Genomic DNA, 16,955 nt, shown 5'->3' on the forward strand with positions numbered 1-16,955 from the left:
GACTGGACTGGAGACACGTAGCTCTGTGAGGGCATAGCAGGACTGGACTGGAGACACATAGCTTTGTGAGGGCATAGCAGGACTGGAGACACATAGCTCTGTGAGGGCATAGCAGGACTGGACTGGAGACACATAGCTCTGTGAGGGTATAGCAGGACTGGACTGGAGACACATAGCTCTGTGAGGGCATAGCAGCGCTGGACTGGAGACACATTGCTCTGTGATGGCATAGCAGGACTGGACTGGAGACATATAGCTCTGTGAGGGCATAGCAGGACTGGACTGGAGACACATAGCTCTGTGAGGGCATAGCAGGACTGGACTGGAGACACATAGCTCTGTGAGGGCATAGCAGGACTGGACTGGAGACACATAGCTCTGTGAGGGTATAGCAGGACTGGACTGGAGACACATAGCTCTGTGAGGGCATAGCAGGACTGGACTGGAGACACATAGCTCTGTGATGGCATAGCAGTACTGGAGACACATAGCTCTGTGAGGGCATAGCAGGACTGGACTGGAGACACATAGCTCTGTGAGGGCATAGCAGGACTGGACTGGAGACACATAGCTCTATGAGGGCATAGCAGGACTGGACTGGAGACACATAGCTCTGTGAGGGCATAGCAGCACTGGACTGGAGACACATAGCTCTGTGAGGCATAGCAGGACTGGACTGGAGACACATAGCTCTGTGAGGGCATAGCAGCACTGGACTGGAGACACATAGCTCTGTGAGGGCATAGCAGTGCTGGACTGGAGACACATAGCTCTATGAGGGCATAGCAGGACTGGACTGGAGACACGTAGCTCTGTGAGGGCATAGCAGTGCTGGACTGGAGACACATAGCTCTATGAGGGTATAGCAGGACTGGACTGGAGACACGTAGCTCTGTGAGGGCATAGCAGGACTGGACTGGAGACACATAGCTTTGTGAGGGCATAGCAGGACTGGAGACACATAGCTCTGTGAGGGCATAGCAGTGCTGGACTGGAGACACATAGCTCTATGAGGGTATAGCAGGACTGGACTGGAGACACGTAGCTCTGTGAGGGCATAGCAGGACTGGACTGGAGACACATAGCTTTGTGAGGGCATAGCAGGACTGGAGACACATAGCTCTGTGAGGGCATAGCAGGACTGGACTGGAGACACATAGCTCTGTGAGGGTATAGCAGGACTGGACTGGAGACACATAGCTCTGTGAGGGCATAGCAGCGCTGGACTGGAGACACATTGCTCTGTGATGGCATAGCAGGACTGGACTGGAGACATATAGCTCTGTGAGGGCATAGCAGGACTGGACTGGAGACACATAGCTTTGTGAGGGCATAGCAGGACTGGACTGGAGACACATAGCTCTGTGAGGGCATAGCAGGACTGGACTGGAGACACATAGCTCTGTGAGGGTATAGCAGGACTGGACTGGAGACACATAGCTCTGTGAGGGCATAGCAGGACTGGACTGGAGACACATAGCTCTGTGATGGCATAGCAGTACTGGAGACACATAGCTCTGTGAGGGCATAGCAGGACTGGACTGGAGACACATAGCTCTGTGAGGGCATAGCAGGACTGGACTGGAGACACATAGCTCTGTGAGGGCATAGCAGCGCTGGACTGGAGACACATTGCTCTGTGAGGGCATAGCAGGACTGGACTAGAGACACATAGCTCTGTGAGGGCATAGCAGGACTGGACTGGAGACACGTAGCTCTGTGAGGGTATAGCAGGACTGGACTGGAGACACATAGCTCTGTGAGGGCATAGCAGGACTGGACTGGAGACACATAGCTCTGTGATGGCATAGCAGTACTGGAGACACATAGCTCTGTGAGGGCATAGCAGGACTGGACTGGAGACACATAGCTCTGTGAAGGCATAGCAGGACTGGACTGGAGACACATAGCTCTGTGAGGGCATAGCAGCGCTGGACTGGAGACACATTGCTCTGTGAGGGCATAGCAGGACTGGACTGGAGACACATAGCTCTGTGATGGCATAGCAGTACTGGAGACACATAGCTCTGTGAGGGCATAGCAGGACTGGACTGGAGACACATAGCTCTGTGAGGGCATAGCAGGACTGGACTGGAGACACATAGCTCTGTGAGGGCATAGCAGGACTGGACTGGAGACACATAGCTCTGTGAGGGCATAGCAGGACTGGACTGGAGACACATAGCTCTGTGAGGGCATAGCAGGACTGGACTGGAGACACATAGCTCTGTGATGGCATAGCAGGACTGGACTGGAGACACATAGCTCTGTGAGGGCATAGCAGGACTGGAGACACATAGCTCTGTGAGGGCATAGCAGGACTGGACTGGAGACACATAGCTTTGTGAGGGCATAGCAGGACTGGAGACACATAGCTCTGTGAGGGCATAGCAGGACTGGACTGGAGACACATAGCTCTGTGAGGGTATAGCAGGACTGGACTGGAGACACATAGCTCTGTGAGGGCATAGCAGCGCTGGACTGGAGACACATTGCTCTGTGATGGCATAGCAGGACTGGACTGGAGACATATAGCTCTGTGAGGGCATAGCAGGACTGGACTGGAGACACATAGCTCTGTGAGGGCATAGCAGGACTGGACTGGAGACACATAGCTCTGTGAGGGCATAGCAGGACTGGACTGGAGACACATAGCTCTGTGAGGGTATAGCAGGACTGGACTGGAGACACATAGCTCTGTGAGGGCATAGCAGCGCTGGACTGGAGACACATTGCTCTGTGAGGGCATAGCAGCGCTGGACTGGAGACACATTGCTCTGTGAGGGCATAGCAGGACTGGACTGGAGACACATAGCTCTGTGAGGGCATAGCAGGACTGGAGACACATAGCTCTGTGAGGGCATAGCAGGACTGGATTAGAGACACATAGCTCTGTGAGGGCATAGCAGGACTGGACTGGACACACATAGCTCTGTGAGGGCATAGCAGGACTGGACTGGAGACACATAACTCTGTGAGGGCATAGCAGGACTGGAGACACATAGCTCTATGAGGGCATTGCAGGACTGGACTGGAGACACATAGCTCTGTGAGGGCATAGCAGGACTGGAGACACATAGCTCTGTGAGGGCATAGCAGGACTGGATTAGAGACACATAGCTCTGTGAGGGCATAGCAGGACTGGACTGGAGACACATAACTCTGTGAGGGCATAGCAGGACTGGAGACACATAGCTCTATGAGGGCATTGCAGGACTGGACTGGAGACACATAGCTCTGTGAGGGCATAGCAGCGCTAGACTGGAGACACATAGCTCTGTGAGGGCATAGTAGGACTGGAGACACATAGCTCTGTGAGGGCATAGCAGGACTGGAGACACATAGCTCTGTGAGGGCATAGCAGGACTGGACTGGAGACACATAGCTCTGTGAGGGCATAGCAGGACTGGACTGGAGACACATAGCTCTGTGAGGGCATAGCAGGACTGGACTGGAGACACATAGCTCTGTGAGGGCATAGCAGGACTGGAAAAAACTAGCTCTGTGAGGGCATAGCAGGACTGGAGACACGTAGCTCTGTGTGGGCATTGCAGGGCTGGACTGGAGCTCTGTAAGACACATAGCTCTGTGAGGGCATAGCAGGACTGGAGACACATAGCTCTGTGAGGGCATAGCAGGACTGGAGACACATAGCTCTGTGAGGGCATAGCAGGACTGGAGACACATAGCTCTGTGAGGGCATAGCAGGACTGGCTTACCTCATCCACGAAGAGGAGCAGGTTTTCTTCTGCAGCCAGTCGGATCACATCCTCAATAGATTCTCTGCTCTCTACCCGTCCTGTGAACACATAGCGTTATATCCTACTAATCTGATACTTACTAACAAGAAACACATCAAGTTATTAACTAACGTGCGAACTGTGTGCTTTAAGGTCAAATTAGTCAAACTGCTAAAATGTCAGCTCGTTTTTCAATTTAGGCTATTTTGACCCAAAAGATAAATTTGCGATGAATTCTGACAATTCATTCTTTAGTGAATCACCTGATAAGTAATGTCAAGAATTGCGTGGAAACAAAGTTATAGTAAATGGAATTGTAACAAACCCCTACCATGTTGCCTGGGAACCTCTACCTTTTGTTTGTTTTATCATCATCCATTTTATTTATCATCATGCATTTTGGCCCTTTAACTGTTTTGTACAAAGGATTGGTACTTCGATATGGCACTTCGGATACAGCCGAAGTGCCGAAGTAGTCGAAGTGGCCGCCATTAGACAGTCGAACACGTTAACGGTGTGTGCCGTCAAATCTCTGGAACGGAAATCGGCCACACAATTGAACGAACACCGCTGACCTGTACCTTCCCCTACCCTTCGACACTGCGGCTGGAGACTAAGTCCCGATCGAAGATTCGAACGCCCGTTCAAACGGGACTTTGTCAGTTTGGCGTAAAATAGACTACCATTATACTATTGAACACTGCTAAAACGCGACCCCGGTTCCACTTCGACACTTCGACAGAAGTCGAAGTGAGTTTAACGATTCGAACGCCGCCTTTGGATGGGACTTTGTTATTTTCAGGGCAGAAATAGGTCCAAAGAGATTAATATTTCTGGAACCGCTGAACGGATTTTCACAAATTTTGAATATGTTGTTCCACAAGTTGTGTTGGTCATAAAAATGTAAGTTTATTCATGTACGATGTAAAATGAGAACGTTATAAAAATGTCTAAAAGTATACGTTTTAGCTTGGAGATAATCGAGTAGATACAGTAAGAAACTCAATTATCTCCCAAGCAGAGGGGAGGGAATCTGTGGGTTGTAACCATTGTTTGATTGGTTAACGTCTAATTGGTTGTGGGTGTCTCCCTTGCATGGGAGCACTGCATTAAAGGAGAATCCCTGTCATTAAACCTCAGTTCTACTTCACCCTTCAAAACTTAGATTTGTCTCGTTATTGAAAGGGAACCTGCTCAGCTAATCACTAGCTCTTTTAAGAGTTCTACCTCTCTCTCCACTTGGATCCAGCTGATAGAAAGAATGCTACTCCATTACTGCACAGCATCTTGCCGGGAAAAAGGACGTCTCCAACGGCTGATACCCCCTCTCCACTGGGGTAGCCGTTACAGGAATGAAGGGACGTTCTGATACTTTGTGTCTATGTGATAGATAGAAAGTGAAGGTCCCAAACTGAGATCTGTGAAGGTAACATAGCTGGTTTAATTACTGTTTGTGGATTGAATTAAGAAAATAATCCAAGTTCCATTCCACCTATCAGGAGCCATATCTTTCTACCAGCCTGCCACATTTATCCTTCATTTGGCTTCATGAATGGACCTGGGACAGGTAGCAATGTATGAGCAAGGAGGGCCTTTATGGAAATAGTGAGATGTCTCCAAGTTGTCCAAGCGGTCTACAGTCTGGGTTTGGTGTATACTGATAGTATCTCAGCTTACTTAGTACTTCAACAAGATGTGTGTCTGGGGATAAACTACATATCCCTTAAGCTCCAGCTAGACAAACATAGGATACAAATAAACATGGACCAGAATTAAAGGCTTCTGATTGGTGGAGTTTATTCCTGAAAAAGAGAACCCTTTCTGGGTTTCAATGGTCTATGTTGCAATATCTTGTTATTTAGCCCATTTTGGTAGTTTGAGAAGAAATTTCCATAAAGAAGATATAAGAAAAACATTCATTAAACTGTGAATCGTGTAGATTGCAGGATTGTAGAATTCTTTAGTTTAGCTATTTCTGACCCAAATGTTTCTAAATTCCCAATAATTCTCCTGGTTTATTAAAATAGTTTCCTGGAATTCTGAGTAATTCTGAGCAGAATTTCCCAGCAGGATTAACAATAATGTGACCCTCGGTAGGGTTGACCCCATTAACCATCCCTTGGCAAATAATTAAATGGGGGACGGACCGATATCCTGTATAGGGCCAGGGGGGTCTTGTTTGTAAAGTAAATGCTTACATTCAGACTTACTGAAACATAATTTGTGGAATTTATCCTGTAATGGTGTCAGTAAATGATATATATGTCTTGCTGTAATTACCACCTGCACAGGAATGCCGTTCCAGTGATTTACTACTCTTTTTTTTTCCATTTTGCACATACAATTGTACCAAGACCCTGTGCTATGTTACAGCACAGGCAGCCAGCCATTGGCTAGCAGGTATCTTCATGTTGAATTGCAAGCTCTGGGGATCAGAAAACTCCCTTTCCAAGCAGTGCCAGAACATACACCATGCCGTTAATACACGTTAGTTATGGTACCAGTTGGGTTTCCTGGGTTCATGACACAGAGGACCTTCGGATTGCAGTGCGTCCTGGCTTTGTAAAGAGATTGGCGAATATTGTCCACATTCAGAGACCATCCATTCTCTTCATCTAGGTTATATTCCACCTTCACTGCAGCAGACAGCATAATGGTGTCCACGTACACTGGGTACTGGGGCACTGAAAGCATGATACCGGTTCTTAATGGCTCGTCTTCATTTACCACCATGGTGAGCACGCTCTGCGAAGGGATAATAATTACACTGAGCGAGTCCAATTAATGTGCATTCGTCTCATCATTAACATCATGTAGCAATACATTACATATTATATAAACTATAACCACTACATGCCATTTTAGTGGCTGCTAATAGGCTGCATGTGCTGTCCACCAGTTCTAAGCCAAACATTTGTTAAAGGGACACTCCAGGCACCCAGACCATTTAAGCCCATTGAAGTGGTCTGGGTGCCAACTCCCACTACCCTTAACCCTGCAAGTGTAATTATTGCAGTTTTCATAGCCAGCAATATTTACCTTGCAGGGTTAAAGGACCACTCTAGTGCCAGGAAAACATACTAGTTTTCCTGGCACTAGAGTGCCCTGAGGGTGCCCCCACCCTCAGGGACCCCCTCCCGCCCGGCTCTGGAAAGGGGAAAGGGGTTAAATCTTACCTTTTTCCAGCGCTGGGCGGAGAGCTCTCCTCCTCCGATCCGCCTCTTCTCCTCCCCGTCGGCTGAATGCGCACGCGCGGCAAGAGCTGCGCGCGCATTCAGCCGGTCACATAGGAAAGCATTCATAATGCTTTCCTATGGACGCTGGCGTGCTCTCACTGTGAAAATCACAGTGAGAAGCACGCAAGCGCCTCTAGCGGCTGTCAATGAGACAGCCACTAGAGGACATAGGGGGAAGGCTTAACCCATTCATAAACATAGCAGTTTCTCTGAAACTGCTATGTTTATGAAAAAATGGGTTAACCCTAGAAGGACCTGGCACCCAGACCACCTCATTAAGCTGAAGTGGTCTGGGTGCCTAGAGTGGTCCTTTAAGTCCGCCTCTAGTGACTGTCTATCAGACAGCCACTAGAGGACTTCCGTGTTCTTAGAACACGAAAAGTGTGTTATATGACGCTGGGTATCCTCCGCTATGCAGAATCCCCTTAGGAAAGCATTGAATAATGCTTTCTTATGGGGAGGTCTAGTGAGCGCGCGGCCATTGCCGTGCATGCGCATTAACTCTCCACTCGCCGGTTGACAGCGGGGCAGGAGAGTAGGTGGAGAGTTGGCGGAGCCTGACCAGCGCCGAGGGACATCGTCGCTGGACTCCAGTAAGTCACTGAAAGGGTTTTACCTCCTTCAGCAACATGGGATGGGAGGTGGGAGGGAGAGGGGCACTACAGGGTCACTGGAGAATCCCTTTAAGCGTTGTAACAAAAACTAGGGGACCCTGACACTCAGCCTGTCAATGAAATCCAAAAATGGATAAAACGCATATTGTTAATACAGAAGTTCCACGTTAGCAATAGGTAGAGCAGGAGGTGTTTAAGGATCCCCATGTTTGGTAAAACCGCTTTAAAAGAGTTTTACCGAAAACCGAGGGATGTTGCCAGAGGGCTAATGGTACCATAGATACTAGAGCAGTCTCTAATGGATACAGTGATTAGACTATATTAAACATCTCGTTGGTATTTGGGTGGTTCCTAACATGTGACTCACCCTGTATATTAAACCTGCTATGTATTAATTAACAAGGCAGTCATGCCTGGATATAATTAATTATCAAGCTACAAAGTCAGTAATTGGTGGAAATATTTAACTTTGGGCAAGGTAAGACATTGTGATTTAACTTGTTTTGAGCTAGGTGGCTTTTATATTTAAATTGCATAATGATTTGAGAGCTTTAACTCTTTTTTTCTCTTTATTCGAGATTAAAATAAAGCATGTTAGTAGGTACTCCCTAAACTCGGACACAGGATGGTGCAGCTGCAGGAGGATTATATTTCCATTGATTTCTAGACACAAACTGTCTAACTGGGTAGTGTTCTGGATGATAGGTAGTGTAATGTTTATTGCAGGAGCCTATTTGTAAATAATATATTTATATATATATAAATGTAATATGTGACCCAGAACAGCCTCGTACCACAATCGCTGCCGTGGCTCCACTAGACACCACCACATTCTTTGGGTCACAGGGGATCCCGCCATCCCTTCTCTGGATGAAGTGGGCGATCCTTTGTGGCAGTGTTTCCCATGAATAAAACTCATTGTAACTTCCTGTAAAGACATTGAAACACAATCCAGAGACATAGGAAGGATTTTCTTTTGGGATTACCCTTAACCCCTTCAGGACACATGACCAGAAATTTGGTCCCTAAGGGGTTAATGAAGGTCTTTCAATTTATCTTTCCTTATTACTTACCAAGGTGTGATGGCTGATCGTTTATCTTTAATGGTTGATCAACACTTGAAACCTGAAATTACTAATGTTTTTACTACTGCTCCTTTACATTCTGTCCACTCTAATGTCTCCTTGGACATTACTCAAGCTTTCTTTGATGTCCACAAATTATATAAGAAGCAGATCAGTGCTTGGTGGGAGATCTCTAGTCTGGAGTCTTATCTCACACAAAACATGGTAACGAGATGCTCAGTACTGAGATCCCTCCAGCTTACAAAATCATAACTGAAAAGCAAACTGGAATGAGGAATTAGATGCTCATTGAATTCTCTTTCGATTTGAGGCGTTTTTCAAATTGAAAAAAAAAACAAAACTCAAAGATGGTAATGAAAGCTTAGAAGGAGAATTGTGAGGAAGTTTAAAAATTATTCATTTTATACATCTATCAATTCAAAATGAAAGAAACATTTTGATAATTTTTGTAGGTCTATTAAGAAAAAGAAACACAAAATATTTTAATCTTTAATCTATCCTGAGAGCATTTTAGACCCCCACATCCCAGGATATCCAGTTGTTTCTGGAAGCATTCTTTAACTGAGAAGTGCAGAGTCTTTGTTGACCTTACTCAAATTTATCCTCACCCACAAATATTTGACTTATTATGATGGAAAGATCTATTTATAAACAAAGGGCATGGGGACATGTTGTGCTCCTAATTATGCCAATTTGTACAAGGCCAAGTGGAAAGCAAAGTGGGTTTTTAATTACCTCCCTATATTGGTCATGTGAAATTCTGGGTCAGAAACATTGATGATATCCTCTTGTTGTTTGATGAAAGTGTCGAGATGTACCAGAACTGGGTGGCTTTTCTTATGGCGTTAGCTTGACTTCTGTCATTGGGTCCAGTGAGATTGAATTTTGAAACTTTTAGATTATCAACTCTTCAGGGAAAATTAATCTCCAGAATTGTATTTAAAGGAAGAGCCAACAACAATTTGGACTGGAGAAGTCTCCATCTGGAAACCCTGAAACAGGGTAATCCTTACGGCCTGTTTATTAGATCATTCCATAAATCAAATTGGTACCCTTATCTGGGATTACCATATTTAAGCATACCAAGTATTCAGATATCTAACAAGCACTGATCCCTCCCTAATTTGGTACCGTTAAATATGGTAATCCCATATAAGATTATCAAATTCATTAAATTTTGCCAGCGCCAGATTTTTCGTTCATTTCATTCTTCCGATGTGACGTTCAGAGAGTCAGAATGTGGATGAATGGCTGAGCTGATTTTTTGTCTGAATTCCAATTCTTCTGAAAACTAACGCCCAAGTTGAACCAATTCTTTTTTCTCAGAGACAAACTGATGATAGTAGGGAGACACCTTGTAACAAAGTTTTAAAATGCAGTTTCAATGAAACCATTTGGTGTGTTTATTTTCCTTACTATTGCTGCTGTTTATTTAATCGAGAAGAGATTATACCCAATCTTATTAATGAATCATAGTTCATAAGTTACTTTCAGGTTTATACAACTAACAAATTATATAACAATTCATTAATAAGTCTAACAAATAAGTTTATTTTTAAAGGAAATAAAAGTTATATTTTAATTGCTAGGCTATTCACTTTTAAAATTTGTTGTCCTGTTGTATGAAGGGCTTTAACCTCTCTGTAAGTTAGCTCATGGCGTTAGACCCCACACCATGATTTTTTAAACAATGGAGTATAATGTGAAATATCATGTGATTGCTGGGACTCCTCGGGCCCAGCTCACACATCTCTTCCTTTACCCACTGATCCATTTTCTAACGTCTGCAGGAGAGACCGAGCTTTCCGCTTGGCATCTTCAGGGAACTCGCTATTGTCCAGGAGAGCTGGGTACATACACAGGGCCATCACCTAGAGAGGGTGAAATGTGTGTAAAGGTTTATGGGTGATGAGAACCAACAACCAAAAAAACGCCATCCGACGCTCTCCATCAAACACCCTCCACCAGACACCCTAAATAAGACACGCTCCAAGAGATACCCCCAAACAGATATTTTCTATCAGACACCATCCATTAGGCACTCTCCATCAGACACCTTCCATCAGACACTTGACATCAGATGCCCTAAATCAGACATCCTCCAAGAGATATTCTCCATCAGAGACCTTCCATCAGACTTCTCCATCAGACACCCTTCATATATATCCACTCTCACATTACCCAGTCCATTCAGCTCCGTTTTGTGGTATTATTTTTTATTTAAATCATGAGGGCTATATTAGCTGTGATCCCCCCAACCTGTCCATTATCCTTGGCAATGTGTCATAAAGGGGTTCAATACCTGTCTCAGGAAGGTACAGGGCTTTTGGCCCATGGCATGAAGGTCCCCAAAGTGACAAAAGATGATCTCCTTAAAGGGTTTCTGCTTACCCTAAAGAAACAAGAGATGATTTAAGTTATTTTGGATCTTCGATTCATTACATACCCCAGTGCATGCTGAGATATCATTTGATGTTTTGGTTTGGTAGAAGAATTACAGAAATTATTAAAAAGAGACGTGCAGAGGGAAGCACATGCCTTTTTTTTAGCACCCTGGGATCAACGAAGATCGGTGGGGGATGGAGGTGACTTTTTTCATAATAATCACCGCACTTAGCAAGCACTTATCACTAGAGAGTAGAATGGGATAACCAAGTCTTTTAACATGTTGTTTTTCTTATCTTTCTTAAATAGTGAAACATATTCAAATTTTTCTACACCATTTTTCACGGTCATCATGGTCATTGAAAATGGAAAATTAGAAAGATCGCATTTGTTGTCAGTACTCGACCAATGGACCATGTCACAGGAATGAAAATTTGAGAGCAAACGAGTAACTGCAAAAAAAAAGAACAATACATACAAAACACTCTAGAGGAAATAGTTGAACTTTAAAGGACCACATACTCGTTTTCCTGGCACTATAGGGCAGAGACGTTTTAGCCGCGAGGCAAACAAGGCATTTGCCTTGGGCGTCATTTTCCAGGGGGAGGCAAAAAACGCCGCCCCCAAATGCCCAGGGCAAATGCTTTTTTAGCCTTGCGGCTAACTTACATGCTGGGCTGGCGGACGGTGCTGGCGGGTGGCTGGCGAGGGAGTACTTCCCCTGAGCTGTCTGCTCAGCTCCCTTGCGCGCCGCAGAGTGAGGCTGGGAGCCGAAATGTGAAGTCAAATTCCGGCTCCGCCTCCCAGCCTCACTCTGCGGCGCACGAGGGAGCTGAGCAGACAGCTCAGGAGAAGTGCTCCCTCGCCAGCCACCCACCCTGCAACCAGCCCAACAGCCCGACCTGCAGCCCTACTAGACCCCAGGGAGATAGAGAATCACCCCCAGCATTCCCAAAGGTAAGGAGGCTGGGGGGGGTAAATTAAAAAAAAAATGTGTTAATGTGAGTGAGTGAGTGTGTATGTATATGTCTGTCTGTTAGTGAGTGAGTGTGTATGTATATGTCTGTCTGTTTGTGAGTGAGTGTGTGTGTATATGTCTGTCTGTTAGTTAGTGAGTGAGTGTATTTGTATATGTCTGTCTGTTAGTGAGTGTGAGTGTGTTTGTTAGTGTGTGTGTGTGTCAGTCTGTTAGTGTGTGAGTGTGTGTGTGTGTATATGTCTGTCTGTTAGTGAGTGTGAGTGTGTATGTTATTGTGTGTGTGTGTGTGTGTCTGTTAGTGAGTGTGTGTGTGTGTCTGTTAGTCCACTAGAGGCTGGATTAACCCTATTATAAACATAGCAGTTTCTCTGAAACTGCTATGTTTATAGGAGAAAGGGTTAATCCTAGCTGGACCTGGCACCCAGACCACTTCATTAAGCTGAAGTGGTCTGGGTGCCTTAATAGCCTAGGGTCCTGTAATACTCCATCCCCCAGACTCCCATCCTGTAATACTCTATCCCCAGACTCCCATCCAGTAATAGCCTAGCATCCTGTAATACTCCATCCCCCAGACTCCCATCCTGTAATAGCCTAGCATCCTGTAATACTCCATCCCCAGACTCCCATCCAGTAATAGCCTAGCATCCTGTAATACTCCATCCCCCAGACTCACATTCAGTAATAGCCTAGCATCCTGTAATACTCCATCCCCCAGACTCCCATCCTGTAATACTCCATCCCCCAGACTCCCATCCAGTAATAGCCTAGGGTCCTGTAATACTCAATCCCCCAGACTCCCATCCAGTAATAGCCTAGCATCCTGTAATACTCCATCCCCCAGACTCACATTCAGTAATAGCCTAGCATCCTGTAATACTCCATCCCCCAGACTCCCATCCTGTAATACTCCATCCCCCAGACTCCCATCCAGTAATAGCCTAGGGTCCTGTAATACTCAATCCCCCAGACTCCCATCCAGTAATAGCCTAGCATCCTGTAATACTCCATCCCCAGACTCCCATCCAGTAATAGCCTAGCATCCTGTAATACTCCATCCCTCAGACTCCCATCCAGTAATAGCCTAGGGTCCTGTAATACTCAATCCCCCAGACTCCCATCCAGTAATAGCCTAGCATCCTGTAATACTCCATCCCCAGACTCCCATCCAGTAATAACCTAGCATCCTGTAATACTCCATCCCACAGACTCCCATCCAGTAATAGCCTAGGGTCCTGTAATACTCCATCCCCAGACTCCCATCCAGTAATAGCCTAGCATCCTGTAATACTCCATCCCCAGACTCCCATCCAGTAATAGCCTAGCATCCTGTAATACTCCATCCCACAGACTCCCATCCAGTAATAGCCTAGCATCCTGTAATACTCCATCCCCCAGACTCCCATTCAGTAATAGCCTAGCATCCTGTAATACTCCATCCCCCAGACTCCCATTCAGTAATAGCCTAGGATCCTGTAATACTCCATCCCCAGACTCCCATCCAGTAATAGCCTAGCATCCTGTAATACTCCATCCCCAGACTCCCATCCAGTAATAGCCTAGCATCCTGTAATACTCCATCCCCCAGACTCCCATTCAGTAATAGCCTAGCATCCTGTAATACTCCATCCCCCAGACTCCCATTCAGTAATAGCCTAGGATCCTGTAATACTCCATCCCCAGACTCCCATCCAGTAATAGCCTAGCATCCTGTAATACTCCATCCCCAGACTCCCATCCAGTAATAGCCTAGCATCCTGTAATACTCCATCCCCCAGACTCCCATTCAGTAATAGCCTAGCATCCTGTAATACTCCATCCCCCAGACTCCCATTCAGTAATAGCCTAGCATCCTGTAATACTCCATCCCCAGACTCCCATCCAGTAATAGCCTAGCATCCTGTAATACTCCATCCCCCAGACTCCCATTCAGTAATAGCCTAGCATCCTGTAATACTCCATCCCCCAGACTCCCATTCAGTAATAGCCTAGCATCCTGTAATACTCCATCCCCCAGACTCCCATCCTGTAATACTCCATCCCCAGACTCCCATCTAGTAATAGCCTAGCATCCTGTAATACTCCATCCCCAGACTCCCATCCAGTAATAGCCTAGCATCCTGTAATACTCCATCCCCAGACTCCCATCCAGTAATAGCCTAGCATCCTGTAATACTCCATCCCCCAGACTCCCATCCAGTAATAGCCTAGCATCCTGTAATACTCCATCCCCCAGACTCCCATCCAGTAATAGCCTAGCATCCTGTAATACTCCATCCCTCAGACTCCCATCCAGTAATAGCCTACCATCCTGTAATACTCCATCCCCCAGACTCCCATCCAGTAATAGCCTAGCATCCAGTAATACTCCATCCCACAGACTCCCATCCAGTAATAGCCTAGCATCCTGTAATACTCCATCCCACAGACTCCCATTCAGTAATAGCCTAGCATCCTGTAATACTCCATCCCCAGACTCCCATCCAGTAATAGCCTAGCATCCTGTAATACTCCATCCCCAGACTCCCATCCAGTAATAGCCTAGCATCCTGTGATACTCCATCCCCCAGACTCCCATCCTGTAATAGCCTAGCATCCTGTAATACTCCATCCCACAGACTCCCATTCAGTAATAGCCTAGCATCCTGTAATACTCCATCCCCAGACTCCCATCCAGTAATAGCCTAGCATCCTGTAATACTCCATCCCCAGACTCCCATCCAGTAATAGCCTAGCATCCTGTGATACTCCATCCCCAGACTCCCATCCTGTAATACTCCATCCCCAGACTCCCATCCAGTAATAGCCTAGCATCCTGTAATACTCCATCCCCAGACTCCCATCCAGTATTAGCATAGCATCCTGTAATACTCCATCCCCAGACTCCCATCCAGTATTAGCAAAGCATCCTGTAATACTCCATCCCCAGACTCCCATCCAGTAATAGCCTAGCATCCTGTAATACTCCATCCCCAGACTCCCATCCAGTAATAGCCTAGCATCCTGTAATACTCCATCCCCAGACTCCCATCCAGTAATAGCCTAGCATCCTGTAATACTCCATCCCCAGACTCCCATCCAGTATTAGCATAGCATCCTGTAATACTCCATCCCCAGACTCCCATCCAGTATTAGCATAGCATCCTGTAATACTCCATCCCCAGACTCCCATCCAGTATTAGCATAGCATCCTGTAATACTCCATCCCCCAGACTCCCATCCAGTAATAGCCTAGCATCCTGTAATACTCCATCCCCCAGACTCCCATCCAGTAATAGCCTAGCATCCAGTAATACTCCATCCCACAGACTCCCATCCAGTAATAGCCTAGCATCCTGTAATACTCCATCCCCCAGACTACCATCGAGTAATAGTCTAGCATCCTGTAATACTCCATCCCCCAGACTCCCATCCAGTAATACTCCATCCCCCAGACTCCCATCCAGTAATAGCCTAGCATCCTGTAATACTCCATCCCCAGACTCCCATCCAGTAATAGCCTAGCATCCTGTAATACTCAATCCCCAGACTCCCATCCAGTAATAGCCTAGCATCCTGTAATACTCCATCCCCAGACTCCCATCCAGTATTAGCATAGCATCCTGTAATACTCCATCCCCCAGACTCCCATCCAGTCTAGCATCCTGTAATACTCCATCCCCCAGACTCCCATCCTGTAATACTCCATCCCCCAGACTCCCATCCACTAATAGCCTAGCATCCTGTAATACTCCATCCCCTAGACTAATAGCCTAGCATCCTGTAATACTCCATCCCCAGACTCCCATCCAGTAATAGCCTAGCATCCTGTAATACTCCATCCCCCAGACTCCCATCCAGTAATAGCCTAGCATCCTGTAATACTCCATCCCCAGACTCCCATCCAGTAATAGCCTAGCGTCCTGTAATACTCCATCCCCCAGACTCCCATCCAGTAATAGCCTAGCATCCTGTAATACTCCAGCCCACAGGCTCCCATTCAGTAATAGCCTAGCATCCTGTAATACTCCATCCCACAGACTCCCATTCAGTAATAGCCTAGCATCCTGTAATACTCCATCCCCAGACTCCCATCCAGTAATAGCCTAGCATCCTGTAATACTCCATCCCCAGACTCCCATCCAGTAATAGCCTAGCATCCTGTAATACTCCATCCCCAGACTCCCATCCAGTAATAGCCTAGCATCCTGTAATACTCCATCCCCAGACTCCCATCCAGTAATAGCCTAGCATCCTGTAATACTCCATCCCCCAGACTGCCATCGGGTAATAGCCTAGCATCCTGTAATATTCCATCCTTCAGACTACCATCGAGTAATAGCTTAGCATCCTGTAATACTCCGTCCCCAGACTCCCATTCAGTAATAGCCTAGCATCCTGTAATACTCCATCCCACAGACTCCCATCCAGTAATAGCCTAGCATCCTGTAATGCTCCATCCCCAGACTCCCATCCAGTAATAGCCTAGCATCCTGTAATACTTCATCCCCCAGACTCCCATCCAGTAATAGCCTAGCATCCTGTAATACTCCATCCCCAGACTCCCATCCAGTAATAGCCTAGTATCCTGTAATACTCCATCCCCCATACTCCCATTCAGTAATAGCCTAGCATCCTGTAATATTCTTTCCCCCAGACTCCCATGCAGTAATAGCCTAGCATCCTGTAATACTCCATCTCCCAGACTCCCATCCAGTAATAGTCTAGCATCCTCTACTACTCCATCCCCCAGACTCCCATTCAGTAATAGCCTAGCATCCTGTAATACTCCATCCCCCAGACTCCCATCCTGTAATACTCCATCCCCCAGACTCCCATTCAGTAATAACCTAGCATCCTGTAATACTCCATCTCCCAGACTCCCATCCAGTAAAAGTCTAGCATCCTGTAATACTCCATCCCCCAGACTCCCATTCAGT

The 16,955-nt window shown here is 46.4% G+C and overlaps 1 protein-coding gene across 2 annotated transcripts in view; it reads right to left on the reverse strand.

The window, feature by feature from the left end:
* The window catches only part of LOC134608257 (alanine aminotransferase 2-like), a 90,254-nt gene that overhangs the window by 20,128 nt on the left and 53,171 nt on the right, over positions 1 to 16,955 (reverse strand). For both annotated transcript variants that reach the window (XM_063450939.1, XM_063450938.1), the window contains exons 3-7: positions 10,978 to 11,067; positions 10,438 to 10,546; positions 8,385 to 8,518; positions 6,242 to 6,485; positions 3,720 to 3,799 (exon numbers count right to left, since the gene is read on the reverse strand). In XM_063450939.1, coding sequence (XP_063307009.1) covers positions 3,720 to 3,799; positions 6,242 to 6,485; positions 8,385 to 8,518; positions 10,438 to 10,546; positions 10,978 to 11,067 — 657 coding nt within the window. The remainder of the gene's footprint in view (positions 1 to 3,719; positions 3,800 to 6,241; positions 6,486 to 8,384; positions 8,519 to 10,437; positions 10,547 to 10,977; positions 11,068 to 16,955) is intronic.

Source organism: Pelobates fuscus, chromosome 4, assembly GCF_036172605.1.
Source record: "Pelobates fuscus isolate aPelFus1 chromosome 4, aPelFus1.pri, whole genome shotgun sequence".
Lineage (NCBI taxonomy): Eukaryota > Metazoa > Chordata > Amphibia > Anura > Pelobatidae > Pelobates > Pelobates fuscus.